General features: G+C 32.3%; 1 protein-coding gene across 5 annotated transcripts in view; it reads left to right on the forward strand.

Moving 5' to 3' along the window:
* Positions 1-20117, forward strand: part of EPHA5 (EPH receptor A5) — a 349973-nt gene extending 329856 nt beyond the window's left edge. For all 5 annotated transcript variants that reach the window (XM_043572581.1, XM_043572582.1, XM_043572578.1 and 2 more), the window contains 3 exons: positions 3285-3478; positions 7017-7172; positions 15267-20117. In XM_043572581.1, the coding sequence (XP_043428516.1) occupies positions 3285-3478; positions 7017-7172; positions 15267-15372 (456 nt within the window). In that variant the 3' untranslated portion in view covers positions 15373-20117. The remainder of the gene's footprint in view (positions 1-3284; positions 3479-7016; positions 7173-15266) is intronic.
* The last annotated feature ends 1780 nt before the right edge of the window (positions 20118-21897 follow it).

The raw sequence follows: 21897 nt of genomic DNA on the forward strand, positions 1-21897 counted from the left end.
TTTTCAGGCCACAGTTATTACAAAAGAGTAACAAGAAGTCCCAAGTGTATCACCTAGTGTTCGCAGTATTTTTCCCTGCCCCAACTGTGTGAAAGCAGCTTAAATGCCTTATGGATGAATTTATGATGTACTATGTGCAGTGGTTGCTGGAACCACCCTTGTACCAGCTAGCAGATTTTCAGAATGAGATCATGTTGACAGTTTGCAATCGACCTGGAGGGAGTATTTATACCATGTAAACAAGTAAATGATACAATATGTCCTCCCCCCACCAAGGAGAGCCTGTTGTTAAATATTTACCAGTACATCACTGAGTATTTGATACTCACACATTCTTCGCTAGGAAGTGGGTGCCCTCATTGAGTGATATGCTGTGTGGGATTCAGTGTTTGTGGATCAAGTATTGCAAAGCTTGTAATGGTGGTTGAGGCTCTGTGGGCAGCAAAAGCAAATCGTCCCCAGAATAGGTATATGTACCTGAAAGGATGAAGCCACTGACCCTTACATGACAAAATGGGCCCAGTGAAGTCAACTGGCCACCAAGTGAATAGTGCCATATCGGGTGCTCAGTATTGAAGTTTCATGTATTAAGAGAAGCAGCATTTTTTAAATTGTGTTTAGACGACTGATTTACATGTCAATGCCAAGAAAACACGTAGCTTATAATAACATTTTAGATGTAGCCCATAGGAACTGGTGCCAGATAATCTGTAAAACTTCTGGTTGTCTGTTTCTTTTTTCTCTTTCTTTCCTTTGTTTATCTCAACTGTCTACCTTAACAAATGTAATGGTAATAAGAAAGTCAATGGAGATTATGATTAATTTAGCTATACATTATAAACTGTGTAATAAAATGAATAGCCTGAATTGCACTTTGATATATTTCAAGCATTTCACAAACCACCAGAGCACTAATACATTCATTTCTCCCCCAAACTATGAAGGGAATGTAGTTAAAAATGAAAAACAAAATTCAATATGTTGTAATATAAAATCTCAAGTTATAGTTTAAATATATTTTGAAGATAAATTCTAAAGATGAATTTAGAATTAAATTCAATGACCTAATTTCCTGGACCAAGTACTGAGGTTAACTTAGAGACATGGTATTATATTTCTATTTATAAATTTGCCTGAAAATAAAGTTGATTAAGAAATATAGTCTAGAAATAACATCTCAAATCAAATAACTCATAAAATTCCTTTAAAACTAGTGGCTTGGTTTCATTTACTCATTTCATAGTCACATGTGAAGACTCAGTGAAAGAAAGACAATATTTTAAAAAGCATAGGTGTTAAAGAAAAAAGAGAGCTTATTGGTAGCAGCTTTGGGGAAAATTCATTATGAAACTAATCAGGTTTTAAATAAGTAAAAATCACTGTTTTCACTGCATACTGAAATATTTCGTGACAAACTGTATTAGGACATTTTGTTTTGGTACTCACGTTATTAAAGATAACTGCTATTGCTGTTATCATCAGCAATGGGAAGTCTTCTAATAAGCAAACTAATATATAAATGAACTTTTATTAATATATAATTATAAATAGTACTTTTTATTCTTTCACTATTCTTTTATTGATCACCAGTGAGAATAAATGTTTTCTCAAAATTTATTTAGCATTTTTTTCTTTTATAAATTTTTGATTAATATCTGTTCCTCATGAATCTGTTGTTTTATCATGTTATTTCTCAATATGCATCCACTTTTAACACGTTAAAGAGGCTAACCATATGTTTTAGTTTTTGTAATAATTTCTACCATGGTTTGCCATTTAATTTTTTATGCTGTTTTTGAGTTAAGTTAACTAAAGTGGTAAGTGACTCTCAGGAGTTTCATTCATAGTTATTCAGTTATTTGACCATTTATTTTTTGGAGTCCTTGAGTCCTTGAAGTGCCTGAACTTAACTATTTGTGCTTGTCAGGAACTTTTATTTCATGCCCTTCCTGGGTAGATATATACCACACCTGGATTCAAGCTATAACCAAGTCATGATGACTCTCACATTTACATTTTCATCTCAAATATCTCCTGTACCCTAACCAGATTCCTGCCAAGTGTCATCTGGGTGTTCCCCATGCACTCCAAACAAAACAAGCCCCAAATTATACTTGTCAACATTCTCTCCCCCCATGAATGTGTTTAGCTAAAGTAAATAGTAACAACCATCCAGTGTGAAAGGTTTGAACTTAAACACTTTCTCTCTACCTGCTACCTCTAGGCCATAAAGTTCCCTTAAATATACCATTTCATCTTCTTTCTATGTGCTCCTGCTTTTGTGCAGGTGCCATTTTCTTTACCATTGAGAGACTGTTTCGTTCCAATCTTGCAAGATTTTTTTTGTAAATTTCCTATTCTAATCATCATATATATTTTTTCATTTGTCAAAAAAAATCTAAAGTCTTTCTCAAAAAATGTAATTAATAGTTAAGGAAATATCCACAACAGGAATTTGAGAACTATGTTTATTATTATTGATTTGGGGATCACTTAAATATTTGAATTTTCTAGAATAAAACCCGCATTATATTCAGAAGCATAAACAAATTTCTTCTGTAGTTAGACATTTTGATGGCAGCAGCAACATTATGAATGTTTTTGATGAAACAATTTCACAATTAGACAATACTCACATGTGTGGTTTTATTTAAAATCGATGATGTTTGTAATGCCTGTGCTACTTATGCAGTCATTCCAAATTCCTGACAGAAATCAGTAGATGATAATAAACAGCCAGACTCTGACATTATTAAATGATACATGAGACAGTTATGCTAATTTAGCCTTTGACTTATCCATCATTTACCCTCCAAAAGTCTCTTTTGAAGTAAAATTGCAGTTCTATTGCTTTAAAAAACGTGGATCTGCCCATAATTTTTCATTACAAAGACATTAACTTTTCAGAGAAATCACTAAAAAACTCTAACCCCTATTTGGTTCCAGAATGCAAGGATAAATAAATAAAACATGAACATTATTTTTATGTCAGTTAATGTTACAAATCACCCTTCATCAAGATTTTATGTAAAAATGATTACCACTTATTTTCTTTATAATATGTGAAGGAAATATCTTTTTACATTGTGATAACATATTTACTTTTTGTTATTGTTGTTTTATTTTGCAGCAAATAGAAGTAATCAGAGATTTGAGAGAGAACAATGCTGGTTATCAGTGCAAGAGTAAGACTAAGACAGAATGAAAGTTGGATAGTAGGAAATTTCTCAAGCTATTCTGTACTGTTTGTGGTGTTGAGTATGGCTCTGTTTTGCTTTACGCAGGTGATTAAAGCAGTGGAGGAAGGCTACCGTCTGCCAAGCCCCATGGACTGTCCTGCTGCTCTCTACCAGTTAATGCTGGATTGCTGGCAGAAAGACCGAAATAGCAGGCCCAAGTTTGATGAAATTGTCAACATGTTGGATAAGCTGATACGTAACCCAAGTAGCTTGAAGACGCTGGTTAATGCATCGAGCAGGTAAAAAGCCAGACCTGAGAGCTTTTCCTAATGTAGCTAATTCAACTTGATGCCATGAATATTAAATCAATAACATCATTTCAGTACACACATTAATCTATGGATCTATATGACACTAATTTATTTAAATACAGTTTTTGTGTAATATTACTCTCTTACAATGAAATATAAATAATTAAATTAAAAGTATCTATGCCTAATCTACCAGTGTAAATGCCAGTTTCAGTAAAATGTTAACTATAGCCAAGTTCAGATAACATTATAAAAAACTCAAATGTGTGTATTTTCATGTGTTTTGGATCTCACATTAGTGTGGATGGGTCAAAATAAAATTATAAGATCATAGAGATAGCCAAGTGAGCACTGATAGACTTAAACCAGAGATATCTAACAATAATTACTCTTTGGTTTCTTTATAATAGACTTTAGTGTCTGCCATATTTTATAAACAATGACAACTCCTTTAGAGATTCTTTGCTCCTATCTGGTTGTACACAGATATTTGGTGAATCACTTACTGTGCAATTGGAACAAAACTTAAAACTGATAAATGAATAAATTTGTGTGAACAAATGAGCATTTTTACTTTTTTACTTCTAATTTTTTTAAGTTTATTTGTTTATGTAGAGAGAGAGAGAGTGAGAGAGAGAGAAGGAGAGGGAGAGGGAGAGGAGGGAGAGAATCCCTAGCAGACTCTGTGCTATTAGTGAAGAGCCTGATGACCCAGGGCTCAATCTCACCAACCCTGAGATCATGACCTCAACCCAAACCAAGAGTCAGACGCTTATGCGACTGAGCCACCAGGCGCCCCACAAATGAATATTTAAAACAATTTTTCTGAATGCACACGAATATACTTAAACAATGTTACATATTTGTAAAACAGGTTTTTCTCTTTGACGTGATAAATTACAGAATTATCCTCACAAAAAATAAATCAGTTTGACTCTGTACTTAAGAAAAATTGCCAGAATGTTATTTTCACTATATTTGAGTCAGATCTTTATTTTTACAAGAAGTGTAACCAAATTGGCCTCCTATTAGCATGAACTAAATGAGGAACAATCTGTTGATAAAGTTACATAAGTTCTATGATTCTGACATAACATTTGTTTATTAGGCAAAAAGTCATTTTTAAATACAAATGAAGAATGAAACTTCAACTTCTGTTCAAGCATCATTAACTTTCTGTAGTAGCAACTGGAGAATTTATCTTCTTAGTGAATATTCCTTATGTTGCTACTGAAATATCTGCCTTTAAGTTATTTATTGTCATGTAAAAATGTAAGCATTTCTTTCATCTACTTATTTGAATTATGTTGTCTAAAGGGACCTAAAGAAAAGAAATCATAAAGAGACATTTTGATGATCTAAATTGTGTTAGTTTATATTGATATCATTATAGATTGAGAACAGTTTAAGAGTCTCCAATTTTTTTTTCTTTTTGTGTGTGTGTGCAATACATAGAATCATCTTGCTAGGTTTCATTTAAACAGATTTGGCTGAAGACTATAGCACTTACTAGCCATTTTTATTCGGTCATCTACAAATCCTAATTCTAGAAGATGTTAGCTTCCGGTCATTGTCTTAACTGGTATTTATTCTCACCCATGTCACAAAGCTTGGTGATTTCAGTAACCATGTAGATGATGTTTGAATATCTCTCATTTTTGGTCTCTAGCCTACCATGAACTCTCCTTCTCAGCGTCATGTTCTAGATTTTGCTGTTACTAAAAATTGCGACTCCTCCATAATGTCAACCTCAAGATCCTACTCTCCAGCTATTTTTTTATGTATTTCAACCTTCATAAAATCTTTGACCCCTATTACTTAAAGGCTACAAATCACAAGATACCCATTTATTCAGCCAATATTCATGTTCAGATTCATGTTCATGTCCACATCATGTCATCCTGTGGGATAGGTGCTGAGTATACAGCATTGAACAACACACTATTGGAGGAGGAAGATATTGAACAAAATAAAAAAAACATTAAAAAAGAACCTTGGCTGTGCAGCAGAGAGTGAGGATAGAATTTAGAGGATAACTCAGAGGCTAGAGTAGTTGGCAGATATGCCATGATGATGTCTTGAAGTAAAGTGGCAACAAGTGAGATAGAGAAGTGATCAGATATGTGATATATTGGAAGTAGAATGGATAGTACACATAATGATTGATTGTGAGGGGACTGAGGACAAGGAAGGAGTGAACTGTTGTATCATATTCTAGAATGCGGAAGACTGCAGGAGGAATTGAATGTGAAAAAGATGACAAGTGTGGTTTCAGACATGTTGGGGCAATATTCCTATGAGAAATATGGAAGTGTAAGTAGCTACAGGAATACATGAGACACTTGGGCTGGGGGTAAAAATTGGAGAAAAATAGATGCCACTTGGAGCATAAAAATGGGTAAAATTACCTAGAGTAGAATTTTAGCCTGAGCTGAGAAGATAACAGAGCCAAATTTAAAGCCAGGGAAACGAGTAATAGGCAAAGGAGGTTTAAAAGATGCCAAGGGAAATTCAATGTCCTGGTAGCCAAGAAAGAGAGAATTCAAAACTTTGTGAGACAACATAGGAATTCAAAAGAGAGGTGGTGGAGGTGGAGGTTGAAAATTTCTGAGGAGTCAATCATTTTGCAGATAGGAAATATTTATAGACTTCGGCAAAATAAAAATCATTGCTCACCACAGTGAGAGAAATTTTTATAGAATTGGTTTGGAAGGAAATATACTGGAATAGGTTGAAGTGTAAACAGAGTGTGAGAAAGTGCAGAGACAATGAATCAAAAGAAATGTATTTGTCCTATATCTTATGGTTGAAATTTACCGAGGCAAATCCCCCTGATGGACATTTAAATTGTTTTTGGCATTCATTTCCACTAGTAAGAAATGGTACAAGTATTTTTTGTCATTTTTCCTAATCATTTACTTCGGATGTATTTCCAGAAATGGTTCTCATAATTGTATAATTATGATTATTGGACAAAAAATATGAGTCTAGTACAGCTAAGAGTATCTCTTGGTTGGTTAATCCCATTCAGTTTTCTAAAGTATTTGGGGTTACATTTGTTTTCAAAATTCTATTACTCCTGGGCCAAGTTAACAAGCACATTTTTGTAAGAGTGTAAAATACGGGATAAATAACTTCTGGACTTCCTGAGAAATTAGCTTAAACGAGCATGAGTTTCTCTAGCAATGTCTAGGAACAATTGGGCTGACACAAATTATCCCTCATATCTAATTTTGGCAGCATTTTCTGTATTATTTTTATAAACAAAATACAATAGGAGGAAGTAAATACATCTAATGGAATTTTCAGCTAATGTTTTATATTACAGAACATTTACTTATTAAGCCATCATAAGTTTTCATTGACTATGAGTAGGAAAAAATCTGAATAGACTAAGTTTGTGTTCTATATTTTAAATTATTTTCTTCCATAAACCCAAAAATCCCTTGATAGTGAGCTAATATTACAATTTATAATAAGAGACATGAAAATGTTACTTTTAATGTTGATGTGCTCTGTGTTTTAGGGTATCTAATTTATTGGCAGAACATGGCCCACTGGGATCTGGGGCCTACAGATCAGTAGGTGAATGGCTAGAAGCAATCAAAATGGGCCGGTATACAGAGATTTTCATGGAAAATGGATACAGTTCAATGGACGCTGTGGCTCAGGTGACCTTGGAGTGAGTAATTTTTCTGATAATTTTTACATAATTGCTGGGGCGAGAAAAATTGTTTGGAATCCAATCTGGATGAGGTCAAGGGAAATCAGTTAACCTTTGCCCATGTGTGACAGCTTTCAAAGAAGCCTCTTCTTTTTTAGCCTGTATTGTTAACAACTGCATGGTTAATGCTACTTGTGGCCAGTATCTTTGCTTCTTTGCTTCAAACAAATAGCATTTGAATATTTGAATAATTGGAATAACAGCTCCTTGGCAAAATACTGGTATTTTGTGTTGTGGAAAAGATGTTTTCTTGATGAAGTTTTTATACTGGAACCTATGTTATATGAATGTAATTAAAAAACAAACTGTAAGCACAATTGGTGTGGCTAGTCCTACATAACAGCAAAACATATTCTTAAATTTGGGCTATGATGAATACCCGGGTAGCAACAGCTTAAACAAAGCTTCCCAGGCAGGAATCTCATTTAATCTCTAAGTGGTGCACCTTATATTCTTGTAATCCAAGGATATATTAGATTCTGCCTCTGATTTGTTATTTGGTACAATCTCAGTGGAACCAATTGTGCCCTTTTCTGTTTGCACGTTTAAGATAAAATTTATCAAATCTTATTAAATAAAAATCACTAGAGTTAAGCATTAAATTCTTTAAGGTTGTAAGTTGTTTGTATTTTATTATATACTCTGTATGTGTAATTATTTTAGCCTAATATTTGTTATTTGTGAAAATTAACTGTTGTTATGGTGGTTCCATCTAGCTTACATTAACATGAATAATGTTTTAACCTATGAATATGATGACAACATACTTTAAATTACCTACAGATTCAAAGGTTAAAATATTGTTGTAAGGATTAGAACATGGTAGAACATTCTAAAGCACTAAACCACAGTCCTTATTCCATTACTTCACATAATATTAACACTGAGCACTCACCATCTCTATTCTGGCATTCTTTGACTCATTGAACTCACTGCCAGTCCACACGAAAGGTAACAGGGTACCATCATTTGTCACCAGTTAATGTCACATTCTCAACATTTTTTATCCTCATCCCTATAATGCTGGACCTAAAATCACTACTCAGCATGCTCTCTTATGTTGCTGAATGTCATCTTCACCATCGCCTCCAAATTGTATCTATTTGATGACACGTATGCTTTGCCCATTATTTCTTTCAACACTCAAAGAACTCATTTGTGCTATATTTAAAATAGTAAACAAAATTTTGTTGATAATTTAAAACTATTTTTACATGATTGCTATTTAATTTTTCAGTAAAAATGGTCATTTTAATTTATTAAAGTCATTTGTCATTTTATATTAAAATGATACTGTAGGTATTTCTTCTACCCAATGTCAGATTACTTGTAAATATATAATAAAATTATTTGCATTAAATGATGTCTCTTTTTTTATTAAAATAGCACATATACCTATGTGTGTGTGTATATATATACATACATATATATATATGTATGTATATATATATACATCCACTATCTTTTTGCTCCTCCCTTCACAGAATAATTTTAATCACAAATAATGGTTTTGCATTAACTACCTCTGTTTTACTTTATCTCTTTGGGGCCCCCAAATACTAGAAATATGTTGAATATCTTAGCATTGTATTTTAGCATTTCATTTATTGATTTTAATTATTTTCGCTCATCTTTATTGTCAGCTCCTCTATCCTCAAACTCTCATTTTGTATGTTTTGTTTAAAGACTTAAAGCCTTCTTCTCTCTTCTAATTATGGTTCTCCAACCCATTTCTATTCTCTGGTAGTTTTTATCTGATCAATTTTTCTCTACTTGGTTCAGTTTCTTCTCTTTGTCTCCATTACTCTGCTATCTTGTTGCCTCTGGCTATATTGCCTCTTTTCTGATATTTTGTCTTTTGATTCATTTACCTTAACCGGAAGAGTAAAGTGAAATTTGGAAACTGTGCTAAAATCTTCCTGTTCAGAGATGTTTGTCTCCATGTATCAGTTGCTTCAGACTCCTGGGCCAATAAACATATTCTTTACCATGAACTGAGCCAGCAAACCTCAAATCTAGTGAAGCTGATTCCTTGGAGTCCCACACCTTTAAATATATGTCCTCTTGTTCATTGTGGTTTTGACCACATTCTTCCTGTTTGGCAAGAACACATTTATCAAAATGTTATTTAAATAACTCACAGAACAGTGAGTAATCAGTTGCTTGTTTGGTCAGGAATATACGAAAAAGACTATCTGCATTTTGCTCGCCTTTCACCAAAATAATTATTAAAGGCACACGGCAAAGGAGCTGGGATATCAGCAAAGACAAAGACAAGCTCTTAAACACTTAAGATAATGATTTTTTACACATGGCCTTTACCCAATATTTAATACTAATTTTATGGAGGCTGCATATGCTATAATAATATAATAAATATTATTGTCCACATTATTGCCAAGGAATAATAGAAATTGAGAACTGGAAGTACACCTGTAATAAATACTTGGGGGGTGCAGTTAAGATCAATTAATATAAGGCAAAAGATCAAATTTCCATATAATTAAATTAGAAAAATATGTTAGAGTTTATGCCATCAAATTTGTTCTTATATTGGGTTCAAAAAAAGGGAGAGAAAATATTACAATTTTTCAGAACTACTGACTTTGATAAAAATTTTCCATCATAAAGGTTTAATTTTGTTAGTGATTTCTTTCTTTCTTTCTTTCTTTCTTTCTTTCTTTCTTTCTTTCTTTCTTTCTTTCTTCTTACTCTTTCTTTTGTTTATTTCTTGCCAGTAACATACATATATGGCTTAATGTGGAAAGAAAATGAACAGGTTAACAATCTTAGAGTTAAAATGTGTTCGGCAATATGGTTTTCAACTTTAGATGTTTCTGTCTGCCATCTCTGTGCCTAAACTTTGCTATTCTGTGTACAATACACAGAACAATTGTTGTGGCAGTAATGATGCATTCTGTACTATGGTGTGTAAATGCAGTGAATTGTGGTTGACAGGGGGAATTGTTAAGCTAGAGGTGAGTTGCAAATTGAATCCAAAAACCTGTATTAAGGACAGTATTACCACTGCTTTTTAAACTTCTTGTCAGACCAGCACTGTCAACTTTTGATTATTCAGAAGATGAACAAAATCCAGTGAATTTAAATATTATGCCAATTGTGTGTAAACTGAAGAGGTTTATGTTAGTATCATTTATTCAAATGGGGTCTTCAACTACTAAAATGGAAGTTTCACAAATCTAGGGCCAAAATTTATGCACACCAATTCAAGCAGAGTTTTTATCTTATCAATAAAGACATTATGAAGAATGTATTACATACCTAAAATACACATGAGAGTACTTAGTATCCTCTTCATTCTACATAATTAAGCTAAAGTTTCTAGTCCAACCATCATATGTCTCATTCACTGAAAATCATGACCAAACATGGTTAATCTTTGCCAAATGTAAATGTACTTATCTTGTATAGTAGATATATAAATGATTATCAGGAATCTTTAAATGAACCAAAAAATTTCAAGCATACCATTAATGGCATGATAAAATTATGACAACAAGAATAAACACTGAAATTTAGTGAATATTTGTTAATCTCTCTTCTCCCTTCTCCTATCCAGCCAGTGTTGCTGGGGCAAATACCAGTGACATGGCTAACAGGTGTGTAAAGCAGAAGGGAGGAGTAGTGAGGGAATGACTAATCCACAGATGGGTGAACTAAATCCTGAATAATCAAGGTTGTTCCAATATCAACTAGACACCTCTTGTTATTCTATGTTTTTCATTCTGCCATTTTAGTATCATAATATCAGTGTTTTCCATTGTTTAATATTATAGAGTAACATTTGAAAATATGCTGAAATGTTATTCCATCAATGCCAGTTCATTATATTTGCAGCTTTTCTAAAACTGATATTGCTTTGTTGACAAAAGCCAAGTTATTTTTTATGTAACAATACTCCTCTTATCATGTTTAAATTCATAAGCCTATGCTGAATCATAGTTTATCATCATTAGAATTGGCTTTGGGTATTACTTAAGATTACACATGATCATGATACATTTAGTGTAATACTTATAAAAGAGACACATTTATAACTTTACCTTGGGTAAAATTTCCTATATAGAAAAATGAGATGAGTAAAATAGCATATCTTGCATCATTTTCAAAAAACTTTTCAGCAAACACTGTAAGTAGAGCAGCAACTTCATTATCGAATGTTAAATACTTTAATTTTTAACAAATTTCTCTCACATTGTTACTGCCAGATTGACCATTCAATATGTACTTGGCAGTACAAGAGTAAAATAGGAATGCTTAGAAGTCATGAAAGTATGAAGCAAAACCACTTAAAATACATTAATGCACTTAGCAATATTGGAATAAACCTTTACTGAAAACATTTTTCTAATGCTATTTTAATTGTCGTTTGTAATATAATTAGAAGAATATTAAATACAAGTTTTGAAGGAACTACTTTGCTGCCGAGAACAACTTTAACTTGCATAAATGATCTTATTTCTCTCTCACCTTTTCACTGAAAATCACACTGCATAAAGGTATATGGACATTGCATGCATTATACTCATGCGATTTTCTAAATCTCTGCACATTAATTTGACAGCTTTTGAAATGACAAGTCAGATTTTTAAAACATCAGCATTCCATTAAAGACACACATAATTTATGGCAATGTATAAAATGCCGTGTCGTGCTTTTATAATTCCATTTCTTCCATGGAAAGGAGGAGGTGGGAGGGAGGAAGAGAGAATTTCAGTGGTCTGACCTTCCGTATGCATCTTAGGGGATAATCATATTATAAGGTGACCTTGAAAGAAATCTTATATTTAACACACTGGAAAAATTTACACAAATTTAACTCAAAATATAGATGTATGAAATGTTCTGAAGAAAGATTGTATTTGCCTATGAACACAAGCTCTATAACAGCATTTATTACTCAAATACAATTCCTCAAAACATGTGTTCTTTAGCAGGATATAGATGTCATAAAAGTTTTAAATTTCAAAAGCACTGAACCAGAGTCTTTCTTGCGGTCAAGTTATTTTCAGAGAATGAAGTTATACTTACGTATAATATAGCTACTATATAATTAAGAAAGGGAAATAAAAATAAGTCAAACCAGTGATTTGATATCAGTGAAACAACCAAGTTTGGAATGTGGGGCGCATGTATGCACATCACACACACACACACTTTAAATTAAGATTTCGGTATTATATATTCAAAATCCAGGCTGTTTCAGTGGGAAACCTATAATTTCTTTTTCAGGTCTTTCAGAATAAGTTGTGATGATTATTTTCAAAAGCTCATTCCTAATAATTGGCTTAGCCATATGAATTGTGCAGTCTAAGTATGTATCTATAGCATCAGTACTTTCAAATGGGTGTCAGAATCACCTGTGGGTTTATAAGGCATATGATAAAACATATGTTTTAAAACTCCATTTCAATTACTAATTATTTAAATTCTCTAGCAGAGAATGATTATATTCAGGTTAAGAAATTTTCATCCCTTTCACCTGACGTAGGTCCAAATTATGCTAGTGACTGGCCATGAAGTAAAATGAAATTGCCATTAAGTATAGATTAGCTCATAACTGAAATTGCCATGAGGTATAGATTGAGTTACCATAGCCTCAAAGAAGTATGTGTTCAGCTTCCTTCATTAAATATTGTCTTTCTTTAGAATTTTGGATATTTGATGTTATAGCTACAGAGTTCTCATTTTACAGATGAGGAAATTATTGTAATTTAAAGTACTTTGTTCAAAATCAGATCTCAGAGTAATGAGAAATTTTTAAAGAGTACGGAATTTGGTATCAGGTTCCTGGTTTTAGTACTAGCCCTGACACCCACTAGCTGTGTCATCTACTCAAGTGATTTAAATTCTGTAAACTTCATTTTCTCATCCATGAAAGATAAACAGAAATCTATTATCATAGAGCTATGTATTTTTCCAGCATGTAGGAAGAGGACATCTTAATTGTCACTTATTATTTTTATATTAGTGTAATAGTTGTCAACTAGGGAAGATTTTGCTATTCAGGGGACATATGGCAGGAGTTTTGTCTTGTAACCACAAAGGGTCAACAGTAGTGCAATGCTTCTGGTATTTGGTGGATAGAGGCCAGAGATGATGCTAGATATTCTATAATGCACAGGATGGCCCTTAAAACATAGACTTATCTATCCCATAATGTTAACAGGGGAAAAGCTAAGAAGTTCTGATGTAGTTGAAAAGAGAAATTTATTCCCATGCTAGTCAGTAACTCACTATCTTATAGTCTATGTCATAACTAACAATAGTGATTTTGTTTCAAAGTAAATTTTTACTGTTTTCTTTTTCTTTTTGCTGATTATCTTCCATGGCTACCATTATAAATAAATATATAATATAATATAATATAATATAATATAATATAATATAAATATATTTATTTTTTACACTGATGTCTTATAGTTTTAATATTTTCTCATGTTCAATTCTAAGAGAGAAAGAAGTATGTTGCCACCATAAGTATCAATTGCTTCTTTTTTTAGCTACTTTCCATTTCCTGAAACTCTCATAAAAAACCAATGAAACATAAAGGGGCAAAGAAACCTAAGATATTATTTAAATAAGCAATTATTTCCAATACTAATATAGGTAGAGCCTAAATACCCATTTCTAAAATTTCTATCCTCTGATAATTAAGAGATTTACTTGTTTCTAAAGCTATCCAATTTTACATATAATGATTCTAATGTCATTGTCTTCAATTCTAAGGAAGTCTAAGATAATCTGAAGTTAATACATTTACTGAATGCACAAATATTCTTTTACCATAATGTGTTCAATAAGGTAATTATCTGAAGAAATATAACATGGCAAACAGTTTGGTCACCTAAAAATCTTAAATTGTTATTTTTTTCCTATAATTAATGTTGTTATTTGCCAAACATACCTGAATAATTTTATTTGCCAAATATGTACCTCAAGGGAATAGAATTTCTGAATTTCCTATGAAATAACAATTAGGAACCATGGGCCCTGACCTTGAACTCCATAATACACTATTAATTTAGAAATCTAAACATTTATAATTTTCTTTTGAATAAGCTTGTTTAAAGGAAACAGTAAAAATATATCTTGGTTGAAAAGACTTTCTGATAGTGTGTAATCTTCAGAATGCTCTAAATGCCAAGAGAGCCTAGATATTATTTGGTAAAGGAGGAAAACTCTGGTATTTTGGGTTCCAAGTCAAAAATAAAATACCAGTAAAAACCTTGTTTTGCGAGCATAATTCATTCTGCAAACATGCTTGTAATCCAAAGCACTTGTATATTAAAGTGAATTTTAAGAAGCATTGGGTCAGTTGTGATCATGTGACATTCGGTATCATGTATTACTGGCATTGCAAAACATTGCTCCTTTATCCAATTAAAATTTATTAGAAATGTTTGCTCGTCTTGCAAAACACTTGCAGAACAAGTTGCTCGCAATCCAAGGTTTTACATATTTGGAAGTGTTCTGATAGCAATGTAGTGATCATTATCCCATAAAGATAATCTGTTATATAAAATGATTGTACTGAATGAGTCATTTGAAGAGTATGGTCTTTGACTGCTTAACTGTAAAAATTTTAAAGTATATTTTATGCCTATTTCTTCTAGCAAAACAAAAAAGTTCTTGTTCCTGTTGTAGGTCCACATTTTCAAAATTATTCAATGAAATTGTACCTTCAATTTAAATATGTTATTGGTACACGTGCAAATTTATTTTTCCACTAATCTGTGCCACCAAAATAATGTCCAAAAGATGAGGTGGGGGGCAATTATATCTTATATCAGTCCTTATATTAAATATTTCTTTGACTGCAAACAGATTTTCAAGGTACAATTTTGAAGCCTGCCTTTGAAAATTGGACCCGATATGTCTCATATCGGATTGTATCATATCGATGTCTCATATAGGATTGTAATCTAATTAGCTTCTGCAAAATGTTTGTATCTTTGCCAGTGTGAAAGTATTGAGGTGTGCTACCAATTGATTCAATACATACATCCAATGTGTGCTTTCTTCATACAGGGATTTGAGACGGCTTGGAGTGACTCTTGTCGGTCACCAGAAGAAGATCATGAACAGCCTTCAAGAAATGAAGGTGCAGCTGGTAAATGGGATGGTGCCACTGTAACTTCCTTTTCATGTCACTTCGTCAAGTGAATGATTCTGCACTTTGTAAACAAGCCCTGAGATTTATTTTAACAAAAAAAAAGGGGGGGGGGAAGGGAAAACTCAGTGATTTCTAAACCTTAGGAGAGCCTTGTTTCAAGCCACAGAATTTGTAATCAGTGTTTTACTAAAATCTCCTTATCTTCCTCTCAGTGTCTTCGTTTTTCATGAAGCAAGTATAACCCGCATAGAATAAAAACATGAGGTTAAACATGATCTTATGTTGCAACAAGAAAATCCTTTCCACTACTTCTACAAAATTTTATAAATGAAAATATAACTATATAGAGCACCTTTACAGACTGAATTAAGGCAGCCCCTTTCAAAACTTCCAAGAATCTACTTGAAAGGAAAAGTTTATAGCCATTTGTGGGCTAACAAAAGCTGCAATTTCCTGAAGTTTACTTCAAGTCTGAATTGTCTACATAAGTGTATTGAAGAGCAATATGGTTAGATAATTTCCTAATAGATACCTTCTTTTGTAATTTTAAAATGCTGTTACACAGCGTTAAGTTATAGAAACTAGTGTATAAATATGTTGCTTGATCAAGGACAAGTACAATACAGGGTGTATATTTATTTTTCTGTGTTATAAAATTTATGTTTAGTTGCTCTTCTAGAAACTATTAGGTAATAAATGTGTATATACTGTATCATTTGCTATATACCCAGGAATCAATTTAAGTTGGAGTTTCGTGTGTGATGCTTGCACATGCGTGCGTTACCATTCTGCTTGCATTTTTAATAGTGTTTTAATTTTAGCAACATACAGGAACGAGTGTTCCAGAGTGTAATAGGAATAGGAGAAATAGGGAAGCAGTAAAACAAAATTGAACACAAGCTTGTGTCTTTCTTCCTCTCATATATCCAAAAGCTACTAAATCTCTTTATTCACTAACGGGAAATGTCTATAAGATTAAATCCCCTTTGGCTTTTTGAAAACACTTTGTGATATCTGTGACAATGCAGTTCTTCTAGCCATTAATCTTGCACCCCTGTAAGAAATTTCACCTTTCTGAGTCCCAGAAAATACCTTGTCAAGCAAAGTTGACACCGAAGGGCACATTTTCAGCAGGATGTAGAAGGATTTAACTGTGCAGGCTTCTGTTAATGTTGTTAAATCCAGGCACATAGCACTAAGCATTACCCCTAAGTGTTAATCCTTTGTAACCATTTCCCTTGTGGTTCAGCTGTAGACATTTTGATACTAAGGCAGCAATGGAATGATGAAATATATATATATATATATATATATATATATATATATACACACACACACATTTCCTTCAGAATTTTCTTTGTTTCAAGATTTAACAAGTTTTATTTGTTGGTGGCTGTTTATTCATTTGGTAATTTCATCTTGTATTCAGTTTCATCAAATCGAATTTACTTTGACAAACCAGTCCAAAGTATTATTTAATTGGCTTTATTAAGGAACTTAAGATATGTTTTGTGTACATTCTATGTGCCGCATTTGGTTAAGACTGGCATTTGTGGTACAAATTATATGGTTTATTATTAGAGTTCTAACAAAACTGACTCCTTGGTGAAGTAACAATTTTTTATGGTATTGCATTTTATAGAACCATGGAAATATACGTGATTATTCAAGGAGCACAGCATTTGAACAAAGTATAGCCTACTTATGATCATCAAGGGCAATAGTATATTGGAGTAGTCTGGGTTAATGGAATCTATAGAAAATATTCCTGCATGATATTAATGGTGTTCTCTCTCTTTTCCAAGCACTTGTTTTAGTTGAATGTTAGCCCATACAAGAATAAACCCTTAAGAAATAACTTCTTTCTACCCTGCCCACCTTTTACTTAAGCAGTAAAGTAACTCCTTGCTAAAGAACATGAGAAAGAAAGAAAGAAAGAAAGAAAGAAAGAAAGAAAGAAAGAGGAAAAAAAAAGTTGTAAGCAACTCTCAGATGGTATATTAGTATATTTAGTTTGGTCCAGTTTGGGCTATAAATACTAGGTCTATACCATACCATGAGTTCTTATAAAATATGGTTCAAGTATACTTTATTAGTTTTGTGAAATTTTCAGAGAAAGTAAAGAAAGGTGGATTTAGCATTGTCTTGATAAAATCAGAAGTAAGCAGGCATCACTATTATAAAAGATGTCTTTGTTCATTTCAAGAAACAAAATGAACTAAACATTCTTTTTTACAAAATAATTGGAGACTGTGTTGCACTTTATTGAATTTTGTAAAAACAACTGAACTTAAGTGATAAAGTAACAACTGAGAAACTTCAAAGTAGGAACAGACATATTGATTTAAAAGATAAACTATTGTAAGTGTTAGGATGAGTCACAGTTATTTACACATAACAAAGATATTTTCTGAATTGTCTTCTAACTTGGTGTGTTCAAAAATGATTGGGAAGTCAGCACAAAGTATATCTAAGTGACTAGAACTTAAAGCTACAATGTAGGTTTCCTCTTTTTCGAAGAAGAACATTACAAATTAGGATGGATCAGATTCCTTCGCAATCTTGGTGTTCATTTTGGAATGTAAATTGAGATGAAAGTTAGACACATAGATTTCATTGATATTTCAATTCGGTTGAGAATTATTTTTTCCCATTTTGGTTGAGAATGTCAATATGATTTTAAAAGAAGTAAAGAGACTTCCAAATAAGATATGCTCTCTCCCACATAAAATACATACATACATACATATATACATAAAAATAAAAAGAGGAAAGAATTTCCTTCTAAAATATTTATTCACTACTGGATATGTCACCAATTGGGAAGTGCCAATCTCATCTATAAATGTGAGAAGTGGTACAGGGAGAAGAGGCAGCTCTTGTGAAATGCAGTGAGGCAGTAACCCAGGGTGAGGTTTGACAAATCTTGATTGTGTGATTTCTTATCCTTTGGTTCATTTTGTCACCCACCAGACAACTAACAATAAAACAGAGACTCAATAATTTTAGCACATAAGATAGATTTGTCAAAGAATACATAATGTTATTGTAGCTATCAAGTAGCAATACCTTTAAAGCATGAGTCACTCTCAGAGTTGAACTTTGAAAAATATTTTTTCAATATACTGATACCTGTTGAAGTCACTCAGTTACTACTTTTATCAATCATAATTTGTTTCCGAATTTTTCTACTTGCTCACGTGTTCTTCTGGGCCATTTGAAATGTCTGAATTGTATGTAAAAATGTGAGGATTCTGATTTTCCCATTTAAAAAAAATAATGTGCATGATCTTTTATGTCTTCTATTTTAATCACCAAATCAGTGTTCTAAAGTTGTAGGATTACTGTAAAATCTATATGCCAATATTCTGTCCAAACTTAAATGTGGCCAGCATTATTAGTTTTGGAGTTGCCAAAACAATACAGAACATCCTTCACTTAGTTTGTAAAGAGTCTTAACCAGTATGCAATGGTGAAGAGATAGTTTCACATCTTAAGTTTAAAATGAAAATTATTATCTGTTGAACACTTATGTGTTTGCATGTCTACTATTTAATCTCTGTGTCAAAGTCAAAGATTTTTTTTTAACACCATTCTTCCTCCCATTTAAAGTGGATGTTCAGAAGCACAAGTAGAGATATTTATCTGTGGAAGACATTTTTGTTTGTAACGGTGCATTGGATGGCAAATGCTATTTGCATCAGATGTTAGAAATTTACTAGATGAATGATGTTGCGTAATAGAATAAGATCTTTTTTTTCCCATTTTTTCTTTCTAAAAATGAGAAAACAAAAAGCTAAGTATGATAGTAAACTGTCTTTGCTTATGGCCTGCCAGATGTTTCAACTCAAAATAAGTAAAAAGTAGGTACAATGTGATGATGATGATGATGAATGAACAACAAAATGCTAGTTTTATGAAATTAATAACTACAATAAGTCATCATTGCTTCAGCTCTGTAGCACAGCTGGTTACATGGAATATTTTTCTGTATTATGTCGTTAATTATATAGTAATGTATCAAAGGAGAAAAAGATAATAACTTTTCTTTTCATGTTGGTTTATGAAAAAAAATCTTTTTACACATGAATGATTGAATGTTCTTGTTCAGAATGACCACAAAATTATTGCTTAAGAGAAGACACAATTCTTAAAAAAAAAAGGGGAGAGAGTTGATCTATAATAATAAGAATCAAATGTCATTTGTTTCTTCTAAATGTAAATGAAAAAAATTGAAGGTGGCAACATACATCATGTTTATTCAGTCCGAGATATATTAACAGTAAAGGTTTTAGTGGTCAACATATTTGTGAATCTTTAGATTGCTATAGTTTTACATTCAATAATTTTACAGTATGTAAATTTCATTTATAATAGTCTAAGAATAAAATTTAGACTCAGTCACTTGCTAATATGTTTATTAAATTCTCTTAGTTTCAGGCAGGTCAGAAGCAGCTGTATAGAGTATCTTATTCTGTGCTAGGCATCAGGATATCTCAAATTCTTGCCTGAGCATTAATTCAAGAAAGGATTAGCATTTCTGTATCTTTTCCCCATTTGAAGCTCTATGTGCATTTCGTTTGTGTACATGTTTTTGTAGTGTAAGATACGAAATTTTATATTTTTTCAGAAAATAAAAAAACCCTTTGAATACAGTTAAATCCGATTGTCATGCTTGACCCTCCCCCAAAAGACTTTAAAGTTACAGACTTTGTATAATGATTTCAGTCAGTTCTAATAAAAATGTTTGAATTTCCTATGCTAAATATTTAAAATGCAATCAGCATTCATTTTCTTCAAAGGCATATTCATGAATCTTTGCATTCAAGCATTTTTTGCAAGTCGAGTTTGACAGAAGACTGTAGGACATGAGCATAATTGTGTGAAGCCTAATTAGAAATTGATTTGTGACAGTGTAATACATTACTTGAAAAAACAAAAACAAAAACAGAAAACTGTGTGTACCATCTGCAAAAAGAGACTTTCTGCTGACCAGCATTAGTTGGTCGTCTTCTCACTGCTTATGGCGTAGGGTGGAGGAGTTGCATTCTTATAAGAAAGCGTGTCAGCAAGTACAAATGCTCCCTCTTCTGTATATATTATATCATATTACTCGCCTTTTGTAAAAAGCATACGAAGCAATCTGCTGTATTCAAGGGAATTAATCATATTTGTAAATTTTTGCATTTACATTCCTGAAAAGTGACATCATCATGCATATGGAAATAATCCCTAACTCCTTTGCTTATGCACTGAATCAGTATTATAAGGTATATATATTATTTATTTAGTAAACAGCCTCATGTAAAGACTCTGAGTATTCTGTTATCAAGTATTCTCGTCTCTGCTTTGCTGCAAACGCAAAGATCTTATGATAAAAGGGTTTTCCCCCCAGTCTTATGGGCACCCTCGATCAGACAGGAGGGATGGTGTGGTGGTGGAAAAGTAAACATTTAATTAGAATGTACTATTCTGGATTAGAATTTTCTACACATACTTTTGAAACGCATTATATTGTCTCTGTTTTACCAATGAGGAATCCATGACCCAAAGCTGTTAAGAAGTTGCCCAAGTCCTGACGGCTTCTCAAAGTCAGGATGAAAACCACATTTATTTGAGACCAAATCCATAAGCTTTCTACTACACTGTACTGATTTCACGATGTTGGCGATGCTATCTAGATAATGGAATCATTTAGGCCGATCTTCTAATTTAATTGATGAAGGAACTGAAGTTTAGCAAGAAAAACATGATCTGAACATTTCCACAAAGTGAAGGGTAAACCATGGGTGGGAAGAAGGATTTGACTTATTACATTTCTAACATATTTGACTTTTAGAATAAGCCAAACTTTAGGCATCAAAAATAGTTGTTATTTGTAATTCTTCCACTGAGTAGGAGCACAATCTAATTCAGTGTATATTTCTAGTATATGCATAATTTCCTCAACTACAAGCACAGAAAATTGCAATATATATTTATTATTTATTCCCATCTATAATATCTGAATTTTGTTTGTGGAAATTTGAAAGGTACTAGTGATTCCCTACCAAACTGTTAGCAAAATTAAAAAATATATATATATTTATATTTATTAAAATTCACAGTAACCATTTAAATCAAATAGAGTTTTATATAAAATATTAAATGCAATTTTACTTGAATTAGCAAGCCAAAAATAATAAATTGGAATAAAACTGGCAAAAATGTTGAAATATAGATAATTGTTTTTTTCATAGAAAGTTATGAGTTAAATCACCCCTCTAATTTTTTTTAAAGTTGATAATAAAAAATATTAATGTGTTGGCGTTATTTATTTCAATTTGAAGTTTGTTAGTGATCCTAAATTTTCAGAAAGTAAAAATTTTCATTCAGTCCTCACAGCAGTCCTTTAGGTGAGACATTTATTCTGTTTTTCTTTTGGAGGCCACACAAGGCTAAGTGACTTTCCTCAGATCACATACTTTGTTGCTATATCCCTGCTCTCTTTTAATTTTTTTTTAATGTTTATTTTTGACAAAGAGACAGAGCATGAGCGGGAGAGGG

The sequence above is a fragment of the Prionailurus bengalensis genome, chromosome B1 (genome assembly GCF_016509475.1).
Source record: "Prionailurus bengalensis isolate Pbe53 chromosome B1, Fcat_Pben_1.1_paternal_pri, whole genome shotgun sequence".
In the NCBI taxonomy this organism is placed as follows: Eukaryota; Metazoa; Chordata; class Mammalia; order Carnivora; family Felidae; genus Prionailurus; species Prionailurus bengalensis.